At 35.4% G+C, this 15,873-nt stretch overlaps 4 protein-coding genes across 7 annotated transcripts; 1 reads left to right on the forward strand and 3 right to left on the reverse strand.

The window, feature by feature from the left end:
* The first annotated feature begins 697 nt into the window (after window positions 1-697).
* On the forward strand, window positions 698-12,336 carry LOC107761791 (protein SRG1-like). Its single transcript, XM_016580068.2, has 4 exons — window positions 698-1,278; window positions 1,725-1,972; window positions 11,573-11,897; window positions 12,033-12,336. Exons 1-4 carry the CDS (start codon window positions 1,021-1,023, stop codon window positions 12,294-12,296), a joined length of 1,095 nt encoding a protein of 364 aa, XP_016435554.2. The 5' UTR covers window positions 698-1,020; the 3' UTR covers window positions 12,297-12,336.
* LOC107761792 (uncharacterized) lies at window positions 3,970-10,522 on the reverse strand. 4 transcript variants are annotated; one of them, XM_075235038.1, is made up of 5 exons: window positions 5,467-5,670; window positions 5,305-5,384; window positions 5,118-5,181; window positions 4,697-4,816; window positions 3,970-4,616 (listed from the first exon to the last, which is right to left on the reverse strand). In XM_075235038.1, exons 4-5 carry the CDS (start codon window positions 4,793-4,795, stop codon window positions 4,080-4,082), a joined length of 636 nt encoding a protein of 211 aa, XP_075091139.1. In that variant the 5' UTR covers window positions 4,796-4,816; window positions 5,118-5,181; window positions 5,305-5,384; window positions 5,467-5,670; the 3' UTR covers window positions 3,970-4,079. The 4 variants fall into 4 exon arrangements, with proteins under 4 accessions (XP_075091139.1, XP_075091138.1, XP_075091136.1 ...); XM_075235037.1 differs by lacking the exon at window positions 5,467-5,670 and adding an exon at window positions 10,304-10,522 and having other exon boundaries at window positions 4,697-5,181; XM_075235035.1 differs by having other exon boundaries at window positions 4,697-5,181.
* Window positions 5,703-10,297, reverse strand: LOC142171635 (uncharacterized). Its single transcript, XM_075235034.1, has 2 exons — window positions 6,154-10,297; window positions 5,703-6,079 (listed from the first exon to the last, which is right to left on the reverse strand). Exon 1 carries the CDS (start codon window positions 9,756-9,758, stop codon window positions 8,718-8,720), a length of 1,041 nt encoding a protein of 346 aa, XP_075091135.1. The 5' UTR covers window positions 9,759-10,297; the 3' UTR covers window positions 5,703-6,079; window positions 6,154-8,717.
* Window positions 12,337-12,522: 186 nt separating the features above from the next.
* LOC107761790 (uncharacterized) lies at window positions 12,523-15,707 on the reverse strand. The gene is made up of 9 exons (XM_016580067.2): window positions 15,258-15,707; window positions 14,679-14,771; window positions 14,213-14,317; window positions 13,972-14,124; window positions 13,789-13,887; window positions 13,546-13,674; window positions 13,260-13,439; window positions 13,040-13,156; window positions 12,523-12,860 (listed from the first exon to the last, which is right to left on the reverse strand). The coding sequence occupies exons 1-9, from the start codon at window positions 15,576-15,578 to the stop codon at window positions 12,684-12,686; spliced, it is 1,374 nt and encodes a 457-aa protein (XP_016435553.1). The 5' UTR covers window positions 15,579-15,707; the 3' UTR covers window positions 12,523-12,683.
* Between the last annotated feature and the right edge of the window lie 166 nt (window positions 15,708-15,873).

Below are 15,873 nucleotides of genomic sequence, written 5' to 3' on the forward strand. Positions count from 1 at the left end.
AATGAATGGAACAAATTTAGAAAATATATTGGTTTCGGCAGAAAATTAAATTTAGAAGATGAAGAAAAAGAAGGAAAACTAATAGATAAAGAGAAAAAAAGGCATGATTTTTGTACAAAAAATTATTTACTTTCCATTCAAATTGCTTATGTTTAGAGATTAATAATTAATATTCTTAATTTAATGGAACTGTGTGCTACAAATATAAATATTTTCCTGCCACAACTGTAATATTTGATTTTATGCTACAAATTTGTTATATTTCTTTTAAATTGTTACAGTTATGTAAAGTTTTCTAAAAATTTACTAGCGGTATAATGTCAAACATTTTGAGATGTCCCAAAATGAAACAGTTCATGTATGTAAATAGATAGACTGCTTAGACTTGGAATAATCTTCATTTTTTACTTTTAGAGCAGTTAGTTAAGTGACTGACTCTATGTATGATGAAATTGCATTTCATGTTGGGAACAATATCTGTCATGTTCGACTTTCAATATCTAACTGTTTCAATTTTCAAATGCCCTCGGAATTTTTTGAAAACTACAAAAATTGTTTTCTTAATTTGGGTCACGTACATTACCTCAATTTGTCATTTTGTTTTAGAGAATCAAATAGAGTTGCGTGCCGGCTGCAATGTAATACCTAAGACAAAAAAAAATTTGTAAGACTAAAAACATTAATAAATAAATGGCTTGGTACTAGGGAATTGATAAAGAAGCTAAATGGAATCTATAGCTTAAAGAATTTTATAAGTCTGGTTTTGGCTGTTTGTTGACATTGAACATTTTATGTATTCAAGTTTCCTAGACGAGAACTAGACAGGGTTGAGCGACTCAATGGGGTGTAAATTAAAATCGGCAAAAATTAACGTTGGAAAATCTCTCATATATATTTATAGTCTAGAAAATCTGTGTACTAGGAGCTAGGAGAAAGTTATAGACTTTTTGATTTTTTGTCGACTGTAAAGATATCCTAGCACAACCTCTATACGTTTGCTATCTAAAACCTCATTTATCGATGGAAGAAGCTGCAAGCTCGAGAAAGATAGGTAGCAGTTTGAAAGTACCTAGCGTTCAAGAGCTGGCAAAGCAACAACTAGCCGTTCCGCCACGATATATTCGTGATGATATCGAAACGCCTGTTTTGACATCCAATTCCTCTTCCATATTGCCTCAAGTTCCAGTCATTGACATGGAAAAACTGCTCGCAATTGGAAATGATGGTTCAGAGCTTCAGAGGCTTCATTTTGCTTGCAAAGAATGGGGATTTTTCCAGGTACCTATATTAATTTCAATGATCAAATGCCCTTCATTTTAAGATTTTAAGTTGTAGAGAAATGGTTACAAGCTTTGCTTGTTACTAATATAGTCTAGCCTCTTTTCTTCTTTAGATCCATTATTTCACTCCGGTAGTAGTACTGATCGTGTCAATGCAGAGGAAATGGAGATAGTTGTACCAAAAATGAATGTGGATCCAGGATTTCAAAAACTTTTTGAATTCTGGACTCATAATCTTCGTTTTGTTATCTTGATAAATTATTTATACATATTAAGTAGATTTATTGATATAAATATAAGATCTGAGCTAAATCTATTGAGTTCTGTCAAATCCGTAACTTGGACGGCATATCCGCCCTCATTAGTCATCAACAACCACCACCCAAAGAAAATACTTATGTTACAACAGAATTTAACAATATTTTTAATACTCGTTTCTTGCAGTTGGTGAATCATAGAGTGAGTTCATCATTGGTGGAGAATGTGAAGTCAGAAATCCGAGCATTTTTCGATCTACCATTGGAAGAGAAGAAGAAGTTTGAGCAAGAAGAAGGGGATGTTGAAGGATATGGGCAAGCCTTTGTTTTTTCTGAAGAGCAAAAATTAGACTGGGCTGACTTGTTTTACATGACCACTCTCCCGACCCATTTGAGAAAACCTCACTTATTCCCCAAGCTCCCTATCTCACTTAGGTACCTCTCTCTTTCTCTCTCTCTCATCACACGAAATTTCTGAGTTTAGCCTTTCAAATGGATTAGAATGGTTCTCTTACAATAGTTACAAGAGAATGCGAAATGCAAAAGAAAAAAAGAAACATGAAATAATATACTTACAAGATATACATACTATTTGCTAGTCGTATTTTGCTTGTGCAATGGCCATTTAATTCTTTTGGGAAATAAGAATTTATAAACAGCACTACTAGAAATTCGCTAAACATCGACCAAAAAAACCGACCAAAGTTGGTCGTTTATGGCCAACTACCGACCAAAACGCGACCATTTATGTGTGGACGGTATTTTGACGGTCGGAAAGGCATACCGACCAAAGTTGGTAGGAAATTACCTACCAACGTTGGTCGATCAATTAAATTCAAAAAACAAATATTGCAAAAACAATCGACCAAAGTTGGTCGGTTTTTTAATTATGTAATCAAAAGAGTCACCATCTGGGAATCGAACCGGGGTATGTACTGTGGCAGGACACTATTCTACCACTAGATCATTGGTGCATTTTGTTTTAAGACAGTCTTTTATTTGATTTATACTCTTTAATTGTATTTTTGCACGAAAATAACTGACCAAAGTTGGTCGGTTTTATTAAAAAATAAAATTACCGACCAAAGTTGGTCGGTTTCTTGAAAAATAAATTTTGCGGGACTCAAAAATAGTTTCCCGCATTTTTGCGCTAAAGAAAACCGACCAACTTTGGTCGGTTTCGTAAAAAAAAATTAAAAAATAAAATATTTTGAAAAACCGACCAACTTTGATTGATTTTTTGGCCGGTTTTTTGACCGACCAAAGTTGGTCGGTCGACCTTGGTCGGTTTTTGCCGAATTTCTAGTAGTGCAGCTAGCCATTATGTAGTAAGGTCCCATTTATCTTTCTTAAGATTAAAATGTGTAAATTTGAATATTAAGATGTTCTACTAAGAGCTAAATATCTGAATATGTAAAATTTGTCATGTTGAAAATTTGAAAATATAAATTCAAATAAAACAACTAATTAATCTAATACTACATTAAAAATTATTAGAAATAATAAACTTATAATATGTCACTGGTGGTGATGGCTTACAACGGTAGCTGTGGACGTTGACCCGCAGTGGTATAGTTGATAGTGGTTGTAGGTACATAATAGCTAGTGGTGATGGTGGTAGTTAATGACGGCAACTGATAATTGTGATAAATGATGGTCACGATTGATGGCGGAGGTTCCCGATTTTTTTCGTGTTTGTGTAACTCTATTCGTGCTCAACTACACATGTACCTTAAGCCATAATATTCTTGTTACTTAATGCTTGGAGTTGAGATTAATTGACCAGATGTCACTATTAGAAAACTGCCAAAAATCGTCCAAGAAAACCAATCGAAATTGGTCAAAAATAAAGGAAAACCGACCGATTTTTGACCGATTTTAATTCGTCGAAAAATAGTGATCGCTAACGTGTGGCGACCGAAGACGGTTGCAATTTCCGACCGAAGTCGGTCGGTTAATTCAACCAAGTTTGACCACTTTATCTGACATTTTTTGCCGGGAAAATAAATATAATTTTTAATTTTTTTTTTTTTTTTTAAAATAGCGATCGATTTCGGTTAGAAATATAATTATTTGATAATTTTTTATTTCTTTTTAAATTTGAAATTACCGACCGAAATTATTAAAAAATAAATAAATAAATAAATAAATAAAAAAGTTTATTTCCGACCGACTTTGGTCGGTAATTTCAAATTTATGCAAATTGCACATTGAAATTACCGAACGAAATCGATTGGTTTTTTGGGTAAAAACCTGGCAGAATATGGCTGTTTTTAAGCTACACCACCTGCCAATTACAACCAATAACCATCCTATAATGGCAGCATTATATTGCTGTCATTCAACCACAATTAACCAACAACAACAACAATTAACCAACGCCTACCACTACAACAACGCTAATAACAAACACAACAACAACGCCAACCACAACAACAACAATACAAATGTTCAATAACAAAGTAAACAATACAGTCATCATTCAAAACTATTCCAACTAAATATTCATAAGTTCAAGACTTTGTTTAGCAATACACACCATTCAAGGAGTGTTTTGTACTGCATCATCTCCATCTTCACTACTAGAAGCTTCATCATTGGCATTGTTCGAAGGATCACGACGAGAAGGATTAGCATCTGGGGAAGACTCACGAGACCGAGGAATGGGGAAAGCATCACTAGCAAGAAGATTGGTCAGCTGATCTTGAAGGACATTAAATTGTTGGTCCCTCTTTTCTAGCTGACCTTGAAGGCTATCAAATTGTTTATCTCTCTTTTCTTCTCTATTCTTTGCCTCTTCAAGCTCTGCTGACAGTTTTGAGATCTTCTTTTCCATAGCCGAGAGAGTCGACCTATCAAGTGCCTCGCCGCCCTGGGCGGAAGTCCCTATACCTTGCAATCCAACCCTGTAGCGCCGAAATAATCTCTCTGGAAGGTCGTATGCTATCCCCTTTTTAGGACCACCGACAACATCCAACCATATCTTCTGCGCTTCTTTGTCTGAAATGGAAGGTCGCTCGCCTTGCTCATTCGGTGGCAAGCTCTGACTGTACTCCTCCACAATAGTCTTATAGCGATTCTTTATTTAGAAGATAGAAAATTATTAATTATATAATATTATAAATATTAATTTCAAGTTATAGTAGTTATTAAACTTACATATGTGGTCTCCGCCCGGTCCTCAACCCATCTACTTGGATATGTCGGCGCCTTCTTCTTCCGGATGTGAGTCTCCATGAAGAACTCATCATGAGTCATCTTCCTCCCATATTTTTTTCCCTACAAATATAATAAAAAATATTGGCTAAATTAAAATATATAAATATAGTTCGATAAAAATAGATTTAAATATTTTAAGGAATTAATAGTAGTTTTCTCGCAGTCCCCATGCTCCTTGCACCCACACAGTGCAAGGAGCCACTCTTCTCAGATGCTCGAGCCTTCTTTCCCTGTTCACTCCTCTTTTCGAATTTTTCAGTGGTCCACTGCCTCAGTAGACCCTCTCATAAATGCGGTAGAACCCATGAAGGCTTCTTGCTCTTCTTCCGAGCAGAACAAAAGGAATCAGATAGTCTCTTACAGTATTTGAACTCAAAATTTGCAAGAATGGAACTGTTATGCCGGTCCTCCCAGACACAATTAGTCTGCAAATGAAGTGGGTAACATTAGATGAAAATATTGTTAATATATTACTTAAATAGATAAGAATTGTATTAAAATCTTAAATTGGTTGAAGATTTGCTCCACGAGCTTCGGTGGAAAATCACCCCAAGTCGCATAGTGTGCATCATACAGCCGGCCAAGAGCTTTAGTGATTATCTTTGTAGTCTGATGACTAGGTATGAACCTGCAATATAGCAATTACATTAAATAAACAAGACTAGTTATTATAATTCAACAAAAATAAAGAAGTAATAAATAAATCTTACCTATTGCCCTCAGGCCTAATGATCATTCTATGATAACGATCATACCGCACTTCCTCTGGATCATCATCCACCGGTGAATCTGAAGCGTGCGTAGAAGGGGAGGCATCTGGCTCAGCGCTACTATCCCGAAGGCGAAGTCTAGAAATTCTAGGAGACGAACTCCGTGGAGGGGGAGACGGGGTCGCTGATGAAGATGGATGCGATCTAGACCCCTGCTGCAATCCAAACCCCTGCTGCGATTTGGGTGGCTGTAATCTAGATGGATGTGATCCAGCTGGTGGTGAATCAAATTGAGCAGATGACGGGCGCATCACCACATGGACCTGTGACTGCTGACTCGATGGACCCATATAACTATATGCAAGATCATGTGGAGGAAGCGGGGTATAGCCCTGTGGTGGAGAATGGTAAGAATATTACTGGGAGAGCGAATGGTAGGTAGTCTGATGAGTAGATGGATGTGGTGGAAAAGATGTGTGCCTAGAAGATTGTTGCCGTCCATCAGCAGCGGAGGGATGCAAGTGTGGAGTGGAAGGAAGCGAGGGTGTAGCACTATCCTCAGATCAATAGGCCTCTTATCCTTCCTAGACCTACCTCAACCCCTACCAGTCATCTGCATAAATTAAAGAAAATGTTAGAATTGAGAAAATACATCTATATAAGTTGAGAGCGCTTGAAAAAACTAACATGCTAGTCGTCTTCGAAGTATCCTTCCTCGTCCGAAAATTCTTCCTCTTCACTTATTTCATTTTCATCAGGTGATTCTTCGTCCTCATTTTCTATGATGGTTATTTCCTCCATATTAACTTCTTCTAATATGCGTTGAGGATGCTCCAAGTCATTTTTCTAACTGATCATCCACCATTTCGTTAACACTTGAGGTATCATTTTGGTAAGTAATATCTAGCACATTCTCAACTTTCACCCCACCAACAGGCTTAGTTTTGATTACAACCAACCAATCAACCTTATCCCTCCGCAATGGATATGGAGCATAATACACTTGCCTAACTTTTTCTGCAATTATAAAAGGATCATAGCGATCATACTCCCTCTATTATTAACCTCAATTATGTTGTATTGCAAGTGTACATTTAGACCTCTTCTAGGTGTTGGGTCAAATTACTTGCATCGAAAAAGTATGATCTTCTTATTTGGCCAACCTGAATATGATAATTCTAGAATCTCTTTGATCACGCCATAATAATCATTTTTCCCATCCTGGTTACCTTCACCACCTTTGACACACACCCCACTGTTATTGCTTTTTTTTATACTTAGAGCATTCCTCGGTGTGAAATTTATAACCATTCACAAAATACTTAGACATAGTTGTAAATGTAGGTGCAGGTCCCCAAGATATATCTTTCAAAAATTGATTAACACCGTAGTTTAGATTATTGACCTACATGTCGTGTTAAATCAATCACAAGTGAGCAAGTGTATTCACAAGTGGCCAAGTATGTATATTCACATGTGAGAAAGTATGTAAGATGCACTTACACACTCTTTAAATCATGCCTCAAATGTAGAATATACAGCATCATGGCCAATTTGACTCACAAAGTCACTGAGCGACACATTGAAATTTTGTTAGTTACATCAACCGAATTAAATAGTAGTCCATGTAAATTAATCTTACGTCAACACTTACTTAAGAAAGGGTTGAACTTCCGGATAATTTAGCAACACATAATTTGAAGCTGATTTGTACTCCATACTACTTAGGCCCCTTTTTGATCGATCTTTAGAACCTCGGCCTGGTTGATTGAATATGGACATTGGTGGATATAATGGATCATTCTCAATCATGACATTGTGCCGATTTGGCCTATTTCTAGCACATGGCACATGACTGACTAAGTAGTAAGAACAAAAATGGGCAGTTTCCTTTGCAAGATAGGCTTCGCATATGGATCCTTCAATCATATTCCTCTGTTTAACAAATCGTTTACACTTGCCGATAGTCCTGCACATTTTCATATTAGACGATAACGTTAAAGAAAATTACAAGAATGAATCAAGATTTGATCATTACCTCTCGAATGGATACATTCACTTGTATTGAACCGGCTATCCAAGTCGCGTCTCGTGTACAAGGTGAATTGGAAGGTGTTCCATCACAGCAAAGAAACCACACGAAAAAATCACTTCCAGCTTATTACTGATTACAGGAATATTCCGATTCATTTGAAATAGGTTTTCTTCCCTTAATGTGGTTGAACATAAGTCTTTGAAGAACAGACTTATCATTGTGATGGGTTTCCAGATACTTTCAGGCAAACTACAAAATGTAATAGGGAATAAATTTTCATGAAGATATGACAGTCATGACTTTTCATATGAATCAGCTTTCTTTTAAACATATCATTTTTCCAGGTTCGAAGCATATCCCTCAGGCATCTTTAGGTTTGTAACCCACTCACAAATTTGTCGTCTTTATTCAAAAGTGAATGTGTAGCTAGCCTTGGTCTTGAACACCTTACCATTATTCGTAGACTGCAAATATAATTCAGGTCGCCTACAATATTCTTGTAAATCCAGTCTAGCCTTCGGGTTATCTTTTGTCTTATTCTTATCATCCATCACTATGTTGAACAAATTGTCAAAATAGTTCTTCTCAATATGCATTGACATCAAGATTGTGTCGGAGAAGATTATCCTTCCAATATGGCAACTCCCAAAATATGCTCTGTTTTGTCAAGTTATGAGCAACGCCATATCCAGAAAATCTAGAAGGTAGGGCTTCGGTAACTTTAGTGAAGTTCTGAACCCTCTCCCAAATTTCCTCACCGGGACAAAATTGGAGGTGGCAAATCATGTTCAACTGCGTTCGTTTTGAATGTATTCTTCATCCTTCTGAACTCATGATCAACTGGCAAGAATTGACGATGACAATCAAACCATGACTGCTTTCGGCCATGTTTTAAAGTGAACGCTTTACCATTTTCCATGCAGTAAGGACATGCTAACTTTCCAGCAGTTATCCACCCAGATAACATTCCATACACAGAAAAATCATTAATGGTCTACATTAAATTAGCATGCAAGTTGAAATTTTGCTTAGTTGATATGCCACGTCTCAACTCCATCATACCACAACTGTTTTAGCTCATCAATAAGAGGTTATAAATATACATCAATCAAACTCTTTGGATTTTGGGGACCGGGAATAACACAATTTAAATATATATATGGACTAGTCATACACACATTTCAGGCGAAAGATTATGCAGCGCAATAAAGACTGACTAGCATGAATATGGTGTTGCAGAAACAGAAAATGGCGTGAAACCATCAGCACACAAACCCAACCGAACATTCCTCAGTTCACTAGCATAATCCGGATACGTCCTATCAAAATGCTTCCAAGCTTCCCCATCTGAAGGATGACACATAATACCGGGCGACCTTCTATTTTTATAGTGCCATCTCATATGAGGAGCGGAACTCATCGATGCATACAACCTCTTTAATCTAGGAATAAGAGGTAAATAATGCATCGACTTCACAACAACCTTTTGCCTGCTGGAAACCCGCTTAAAACGAGGTTTTTCACAAAATTTATAACTTTCTAAATATGCATCACCCTTATAATACAACATGCAACCATCTTCATAACAATCGATTCTCATAGACGAGAGTCCTAACTTAGAAACCAATCTTTTAACCTTATAAAAATCTTCAGGTATGTTGAAAGTTGGGTCAACTAATTCACACATAAGGCCAATGAAAGAATCCATTCCTGCTTGAGAAATATTTGTATCTGATTTGATACTTAATACTCTAACCGCAATAGACAACTGAGAGTGAATACTCCCTTCACTTAGTGGACGACTAGCGGCCTCTAACTGTTCATAAAAATATTTTGCCTCTTTGTTAGGAGCTTGTTCAATACTTTCAAGGATTTCAAACTCGAAGTGCATCCCAAAAGCATTCGCAACCATTTCATGGTATCTAGGATGTTGAACGTTATTCTCCACCGACCTATTACTTTCACCAACAACTACATTATGAAATACACCATCAGTACCATCAACCTCTCCATGACTAGTCGACACAAAATAATTATCCATAAACCCCTTTCTATAAAGATGAGTCGTAACATCCTCCGAACCCAAAAAATTCAAACACTTGCACTTCGTACAAGGACACCTAATCATCCCTCTAATCCGAAACGGTTCAAGTGACATTGCATGCCTAATAAATTCCTTAACCCCTTCTATAAATTCCTCCCTTAAAAATCGACGATTAGGATAATTTCTATTATACATCCAACTATGATATTCCATCTACACAAAGAACAAATAAATTACATGTTATATTAATTGACTATTCAAATTAATTTATAGAATTAAGTTACATAATAAACTTTAGTTACAAAGTACAATATTTAAATAATTTGAGTGCAATTAATTTGAGTACAATATTGTTCTAACCCTACCATTAAACATAATTAGACTCGCTAGAATATTGAATTAGTTAAGCCATTCAATTAGACTAACTCACTTACTATTAATCATAATTAATACACCCTAAATTATAATTTAATAAGCCCTAGTTCATAGTTTAATAAGCCCTAAATCGTGATCAATAAAATTGAAACAAATAAAAATTAGCTAAGCAAAAGTATAATCATAACCTTCTAACATAATATCTTCTAAATTAGCTAAGCCAAGTACCTTACATGATATCAAAACAAAATCAATAAGAGTAAGTCCTAAATCTAAAGAATTATAAATCAATTTAAATAATCCCAAAATCCTAAATTGTAAACCCTAGTTTATACAATTGAAAGAATCTAAACAACTAAAATTAACAAATATAGATAACTAACCTTCAAAGAGATAAGAGGGGTATGATTTTTGGAGCGGAGCGGCAGCGGGTGGCACGGCAGTGGTGGCGCGACAGGGGTGGAACCGATGGAGAACAGGGAGACGAAGTGGGTGGGGGGTTTAATTTTAGGTGAGAAGGGAGTGATGAGTTGATTTTGGATGGGATTTGGGAAGGGTTAGAAGCTATGGAAGAAAGAATGAGAGAAAGAGAAAAGAGAGAAATGGGAAAAAAAAACCCGTCTGTGGCAGCCTATATTAAAATTTTAAATTGCGGTCGGTACATTTAAGTTTTTAATTGACCGTTTGACACCACATTTCCGACCGAAATCGGTCGGAAATCTAATTTTAAAATTTTTAAAATATTAATTTAATGAAAATACCGATAGAAATCGGTCGGTTTTTGTCAATTTATATAAATAACTTTGAAATAAATAATATTTAATACTTAATTTTTGTATATATGTGTGTGTGCGCGTATGTGGTTTTTTAAATTAATTTTATATGGACACTATATCCTATCTGTGTATGTATATATACATATATGTACATAATATTTAATTGATTTAACATCTAAATTGTAATATTCAATATTTAATTAATTTTGTATATCCTAAATTGTAATATGTATATATATTACAATCGTGCGAGTATATGTTGTTGCTACAACTTAAGTTTTAATATAGCACTACATCTTATAGCACTATACATTTTGCTTTTAAATGTGTTATAGCGTGTTGGATGCCGATTGACACAGGGCGGGAAAAAATAAATTAATTATTATTAAAAAAAAATTGACACGGGGCGTGAAAAATAAATTAGAATTTCCGACCGACCGACCGACATCGGTCGGTATTCTATAATTGTTTTAATTAATTATTTTTTTTGTAGATAGTATGCAAGTCTGACCAGGCTTTGGTCAAAGATTTACCATTTTCCGATCACAGTTGGTCGGAAATTTCAATTGTGTCAAATAAAACAAACTTTCTTTTTTGTGGGATCACGTTTTCCAACCGATTGCGGTTGGTATTTTTATGTACATTTTGTTATTTGAATTTTTCGACCAATTTACTTTGTTTCCGACCGACTTCGGTTGGTATTTTTTTCCGACCAATTTCGATGGATATGCTCTGGACAGATTTTGACAGTTTTTTAGTAGTGCGTGTTCTATACTTTTTGTTAGAACTAGTATTATCCTCTAACTTGCACCTTGATCTTCACTCTCTTTCTCTTTCAATGTTTGTATGATATGATTGGATATTTTCGAAATGCAGGGACATAATGGAAGCACAGTGCCAAGAATTCAAGAGCCTAGCAATAAGCATCTTATGTCAATTGGCAAAGGCTTTAAAGATGGATGAAAATGAAATGAAAGATCTATTTACTGATGGTATGCAGTTAATAAGGATGAATTGTTATCCTCCTTGCCCTGAGCCAGACAAAACCATTGGCTTAAGTCCTCATTCTGATGCTGATGCCCTCACCATCCTTCTCCAGCTTAATGAAACTGAAGGTCTCCAAGTTCGAAAAGATGGTATTTGGGTTCCTGTAAAACCCCTCCCAAATGCTTTGATTGTCAATGTGGGCGATATGATGGAGGTAAATAAGATTTTCCTTGTTAAAGCTGTTAAGTCTTGCTTTTGTTTTCCCTTTCATCTCTTACTTCAGATATTCAAACTTCTAAATTTTCTTGAAAGGATTTAATTTAGGAAAATGTGTTAATTGAATTGGCAGATAGTGAGCAATGGTGTTTATAGGAGCATTGAGCACAGAGCAGTTGTAAACTCAAACAAAGAGAGGCTATCTCTTGCAACATTCTATATCTTTAACCTTGACTCTGAATTAGGTCCTGCACACACCCTCATTGGACCACATAATCCTGCAAAATTCCAAAATGTTCGTGTTGAAAAATATTTGCAGGATTTTTTTGCACGAAAACTTGATGGAAAATCGTTCATTGATCGCTTTAAGGTAGAGACTAAGGATGACGAATCCTAGGTCGCATTTGATACTCAACTTGTTTGGATGGTTGTTACCCATCATACCCATTGTTTTATAATGCATTGTATTGTGTTGTGTTGTATTGTATTGTATTGTATTGTATTGTGTATTTCTATATTTTTTTTGAAGCAAGTACAATCTCTGTTTTCCTTAGCTGGAGCAATTAAAACGTAAAGAGAAAAAAATAAATTTACACTTTAATACAAAACATAAAAAGCCAGGATAGAATTTAAATTCCACGTAAGGATCAAAGAGCAAAAAGAAAGGAGGATAACATAAACTTCAATTTTGATTTTTTAAAACAAGCTAAAAGAAAGGCATATGTGTATGAAGTTCCAACTAATATTTTTTGTGTTTGAGCAATGGCTTGTTTAGTTGGACGAGTTACACAGCTGAAAGGAACGACGTGTCAATAGTCATGCTCTGTGCTATCTGGAGAAGGCGCTCAACATCTAGTTCAGGGAAATGTTGTAAAAGTTTTAAGTTGTCAACGAAATCACCACTCAGTAGTTTGCTTTTGACACACATGAGCATAGCACAACAGATCCTCAAAAGCATTTCCTGCAAATGACACATTACAAGTGGTGTATTCAGCCACCAGTAAAATGAACCTGGAATTAGATGATAGGTTCTTATCTAGTTCTCACTCTGTGACATTATTAGGTCATCCCTCTAAATCTACACACACACACACATTATATGTTGTAGTCCAAATTGGTTGGTAATGAAGGGAGAATAACCTGAAGGCCAAAGGGATTGCTTAAAAGTGTATCCCAGATCCTTAGGATGTGATGCAGCCTAAACTCCTGAGTAAGAAGCAGAGTGATCCACCTAAACGCATAGAATTGCGGGTCAACCTGTTTACTTGCACATAAAAGCAACTCTCAAATAATTTGAGGAAGTAATTAGACCAGAAGATTAAATGCAAATAATTTGTCAGTGCTTAAGGAATAGGTTCACCTTTGATTTATATTCAAGATGGTGCCACAATTCCTCATCATTGGTTTTTAATAACTTTGACAAGTTTGAAAGAGTGGAGTGGATACCCACAGAACTGCTATCTAGTTGTTGACAGAAGTGATCCACACAGCTACTCATTAGTATAACAAAACAGGAAAAAGTATCTGCTTCTAAATCTTCCTGCATAGTGGAAAAACAAATGTTTCTTCTACTATTTATGGGTTCTGAGAAAGAGTTGGCGAAGGCACGAATTTAAATAATGAACAAATTTGAGGAAGACACTTACAGTATTGTGCTCATCACTATCAGTGCTGAAGACATAGTATAATGGGGCCAAGACCTCATTCATACCTTGCACATAACTAATTGCCGGATTTAACTTTGCAAACAAAAGAAGAATATTTCTCATCGACTCCTGCAAAGCATACGTAAAGTCAGAAAGAAAAAAGGCATCACAGACTCACCATGATTTGCAAGAGCAGTAATACATAATAATATCAGGAGGTGACAAAGACAAGTAAAATGTTACCCTATTCTTCCTAGATAGTGGTGAGTCTCCTGAGAAGAATTCTAAATCTGGATGAGTTCGCTGCAAATCACGGTCTATTTGATCTGAAATTTCTGTAAACTAGAAACACCACTACTGTCATAAAAATGGTTTTCAGTGAGAGAAAAAGGTTGCAGAAGAACACACAGTGCGGTAGGTACTTGCCTCAAAGTACTGATGCCATATACTAGTTTTACCTAAGCTTAGCGGATGATCCTCTTTTGAGATGTTGTAGCGTTCAAGGGCCTCACTGACTTTGCTGTTAGTATCATGTCCAAGAAATCTCAAGCTTTTATCTTTTCTCCTTGACAATTCTGACTGTCTAGATTAAAGAGTGTTATTTGATATACAGTCATAATAAACAACAAAACTAAGACCATAAATTACAAGGTTAGTGGAAACTTACAGGGTTTAGTAAAAGCTCATCTTTGAGCTTAGCATATTTTAATCGACTCTCAGTCAACTCCTTTTCCCATAAGTCAGGAGAAGTCGGTAAATACCCCAACAATAGCTGCAATTCATTATGTCAAATTGAAGCATATATAGACATAGAGCAAAAGGACTAATAAATAGTCAATAACACATTCAGTAATTACTCTCCCATGAGCATGACATAAGTTTCAACAAGCAAAGCAGTAAGTATGGAATCTCAGAATGAATAAAGATTCTTTTAGATGAAAAATTATGACAAATTGGATTTAAGATTATATTCTTCTACTTTCATTAATAAAGATACGTACTCTTTCGTCAGCTTAATCCCATATCTAGTTCACCATTTAGTTCTATCAGGTCATATTAGTTGTATGTTTGCGAAAATGCTTATACTAATGGAGCATGCATGTTATTAATATTAGTACAGGTAATATAATAACCTTCCAAATTATTGCTCGCAAACTCCCTCCGTTTGGAATACCTGAACTGGCAACTCTTTGCAACTTCTCCAAAGTAATCTCCTTCTCAGAAAGCTGTGCAACACCACCAATAAATAATAATTAGAGAAACGACAAATATATTGATACGCCCAGACAAGAAAAATTAGAAACCGCATATTTGGAAAAACCATTAAGCTACTATACATATATAATAAGAAATGCCGTATCATTGTTTTCGCTCTTGATTAGAGGTGATCTGTACCTATTTATCACACTTCAAATCTCACCTTTTATTTCCTATAAATTGAATTGTAAATTCTTATATAGGTCACAACACAGAGACAACTCTACCATTGCTGCAAGACTTTGTGCATCGGGCTAGTTTTTTTGTTTTTATTTTAAACATTGACTAACAATGAATTTTAACTTATGATAGTATACTAATTATCTATTTTATACATATTACAAATTAATGTTTGTCAAAAGATTTACCGGTAATTACCTAATAAGTGACCTGATCGTATAAACATTTTTATACTGTTAGTGCATAGTAATGAAAATTATGATTACCAGTCTCACCTCATATTCAAGATCAGATCTTTTTTCATCATCATCATCATTAATGCAGGCGTGCACAATTGCTCCCAAACTCCTATTTGTCTTTTGGGGAACACTAAGCTCCTCGTCAAAATCATTAGTTTGATCCTTAATCATATGTTTTAGAGCAAACCCATGAGGCTCAAAAGTGCGTAATTCTTCACCGGTAGATTCATCTCTTTTATCAGACCCCATAATGTAATTTCTTTCTTCTCTACCAACCACTAAGCTACCAAGCATTTCAGGAAATACTAATTTCCTCGCTTTTTCTGAAACCTTGAGCTTGCTAATTTTAGGCACCATTTCCTCGGATTTCTAAGGATGATTTGGAAAAGAAGTTTCTGCTTTTCAATTCAAAAGAAAAAAAAAAATTATTGAATGGGAGTTTGGTTTCCTTGAATTTGTTTCAGAGTGGGAGAGGAATGACAGTTAGCCGTTGAATGGTAGGCGGGTTCTTGTTTCCTGGATTTTTTTCTAATTTTTTTCTTCTAGCAGAACAATGCATATTTTTACATTATTAACTTACTTAAAAACCAATTATAGTTAGATCAAATTATAGAACTAATGTTTTTTTGTGTCATGAATATAACTGAACTAT

This window comes from Nicotiana tabacum, chromosome 17, assembly GCF_000715075.1.
Source record: "Nicotiana tabacum cultivar K326 chromosome 17, ASM71507v2, whole genome shotgun sequence".
NCBI classification, from domain to species: Eukaryota; Viridiplantae; Streptophyta; class Magnoliopsida; order Solanales; family Solanaceae; genus Nicotiana; species Nicotiana tabacum.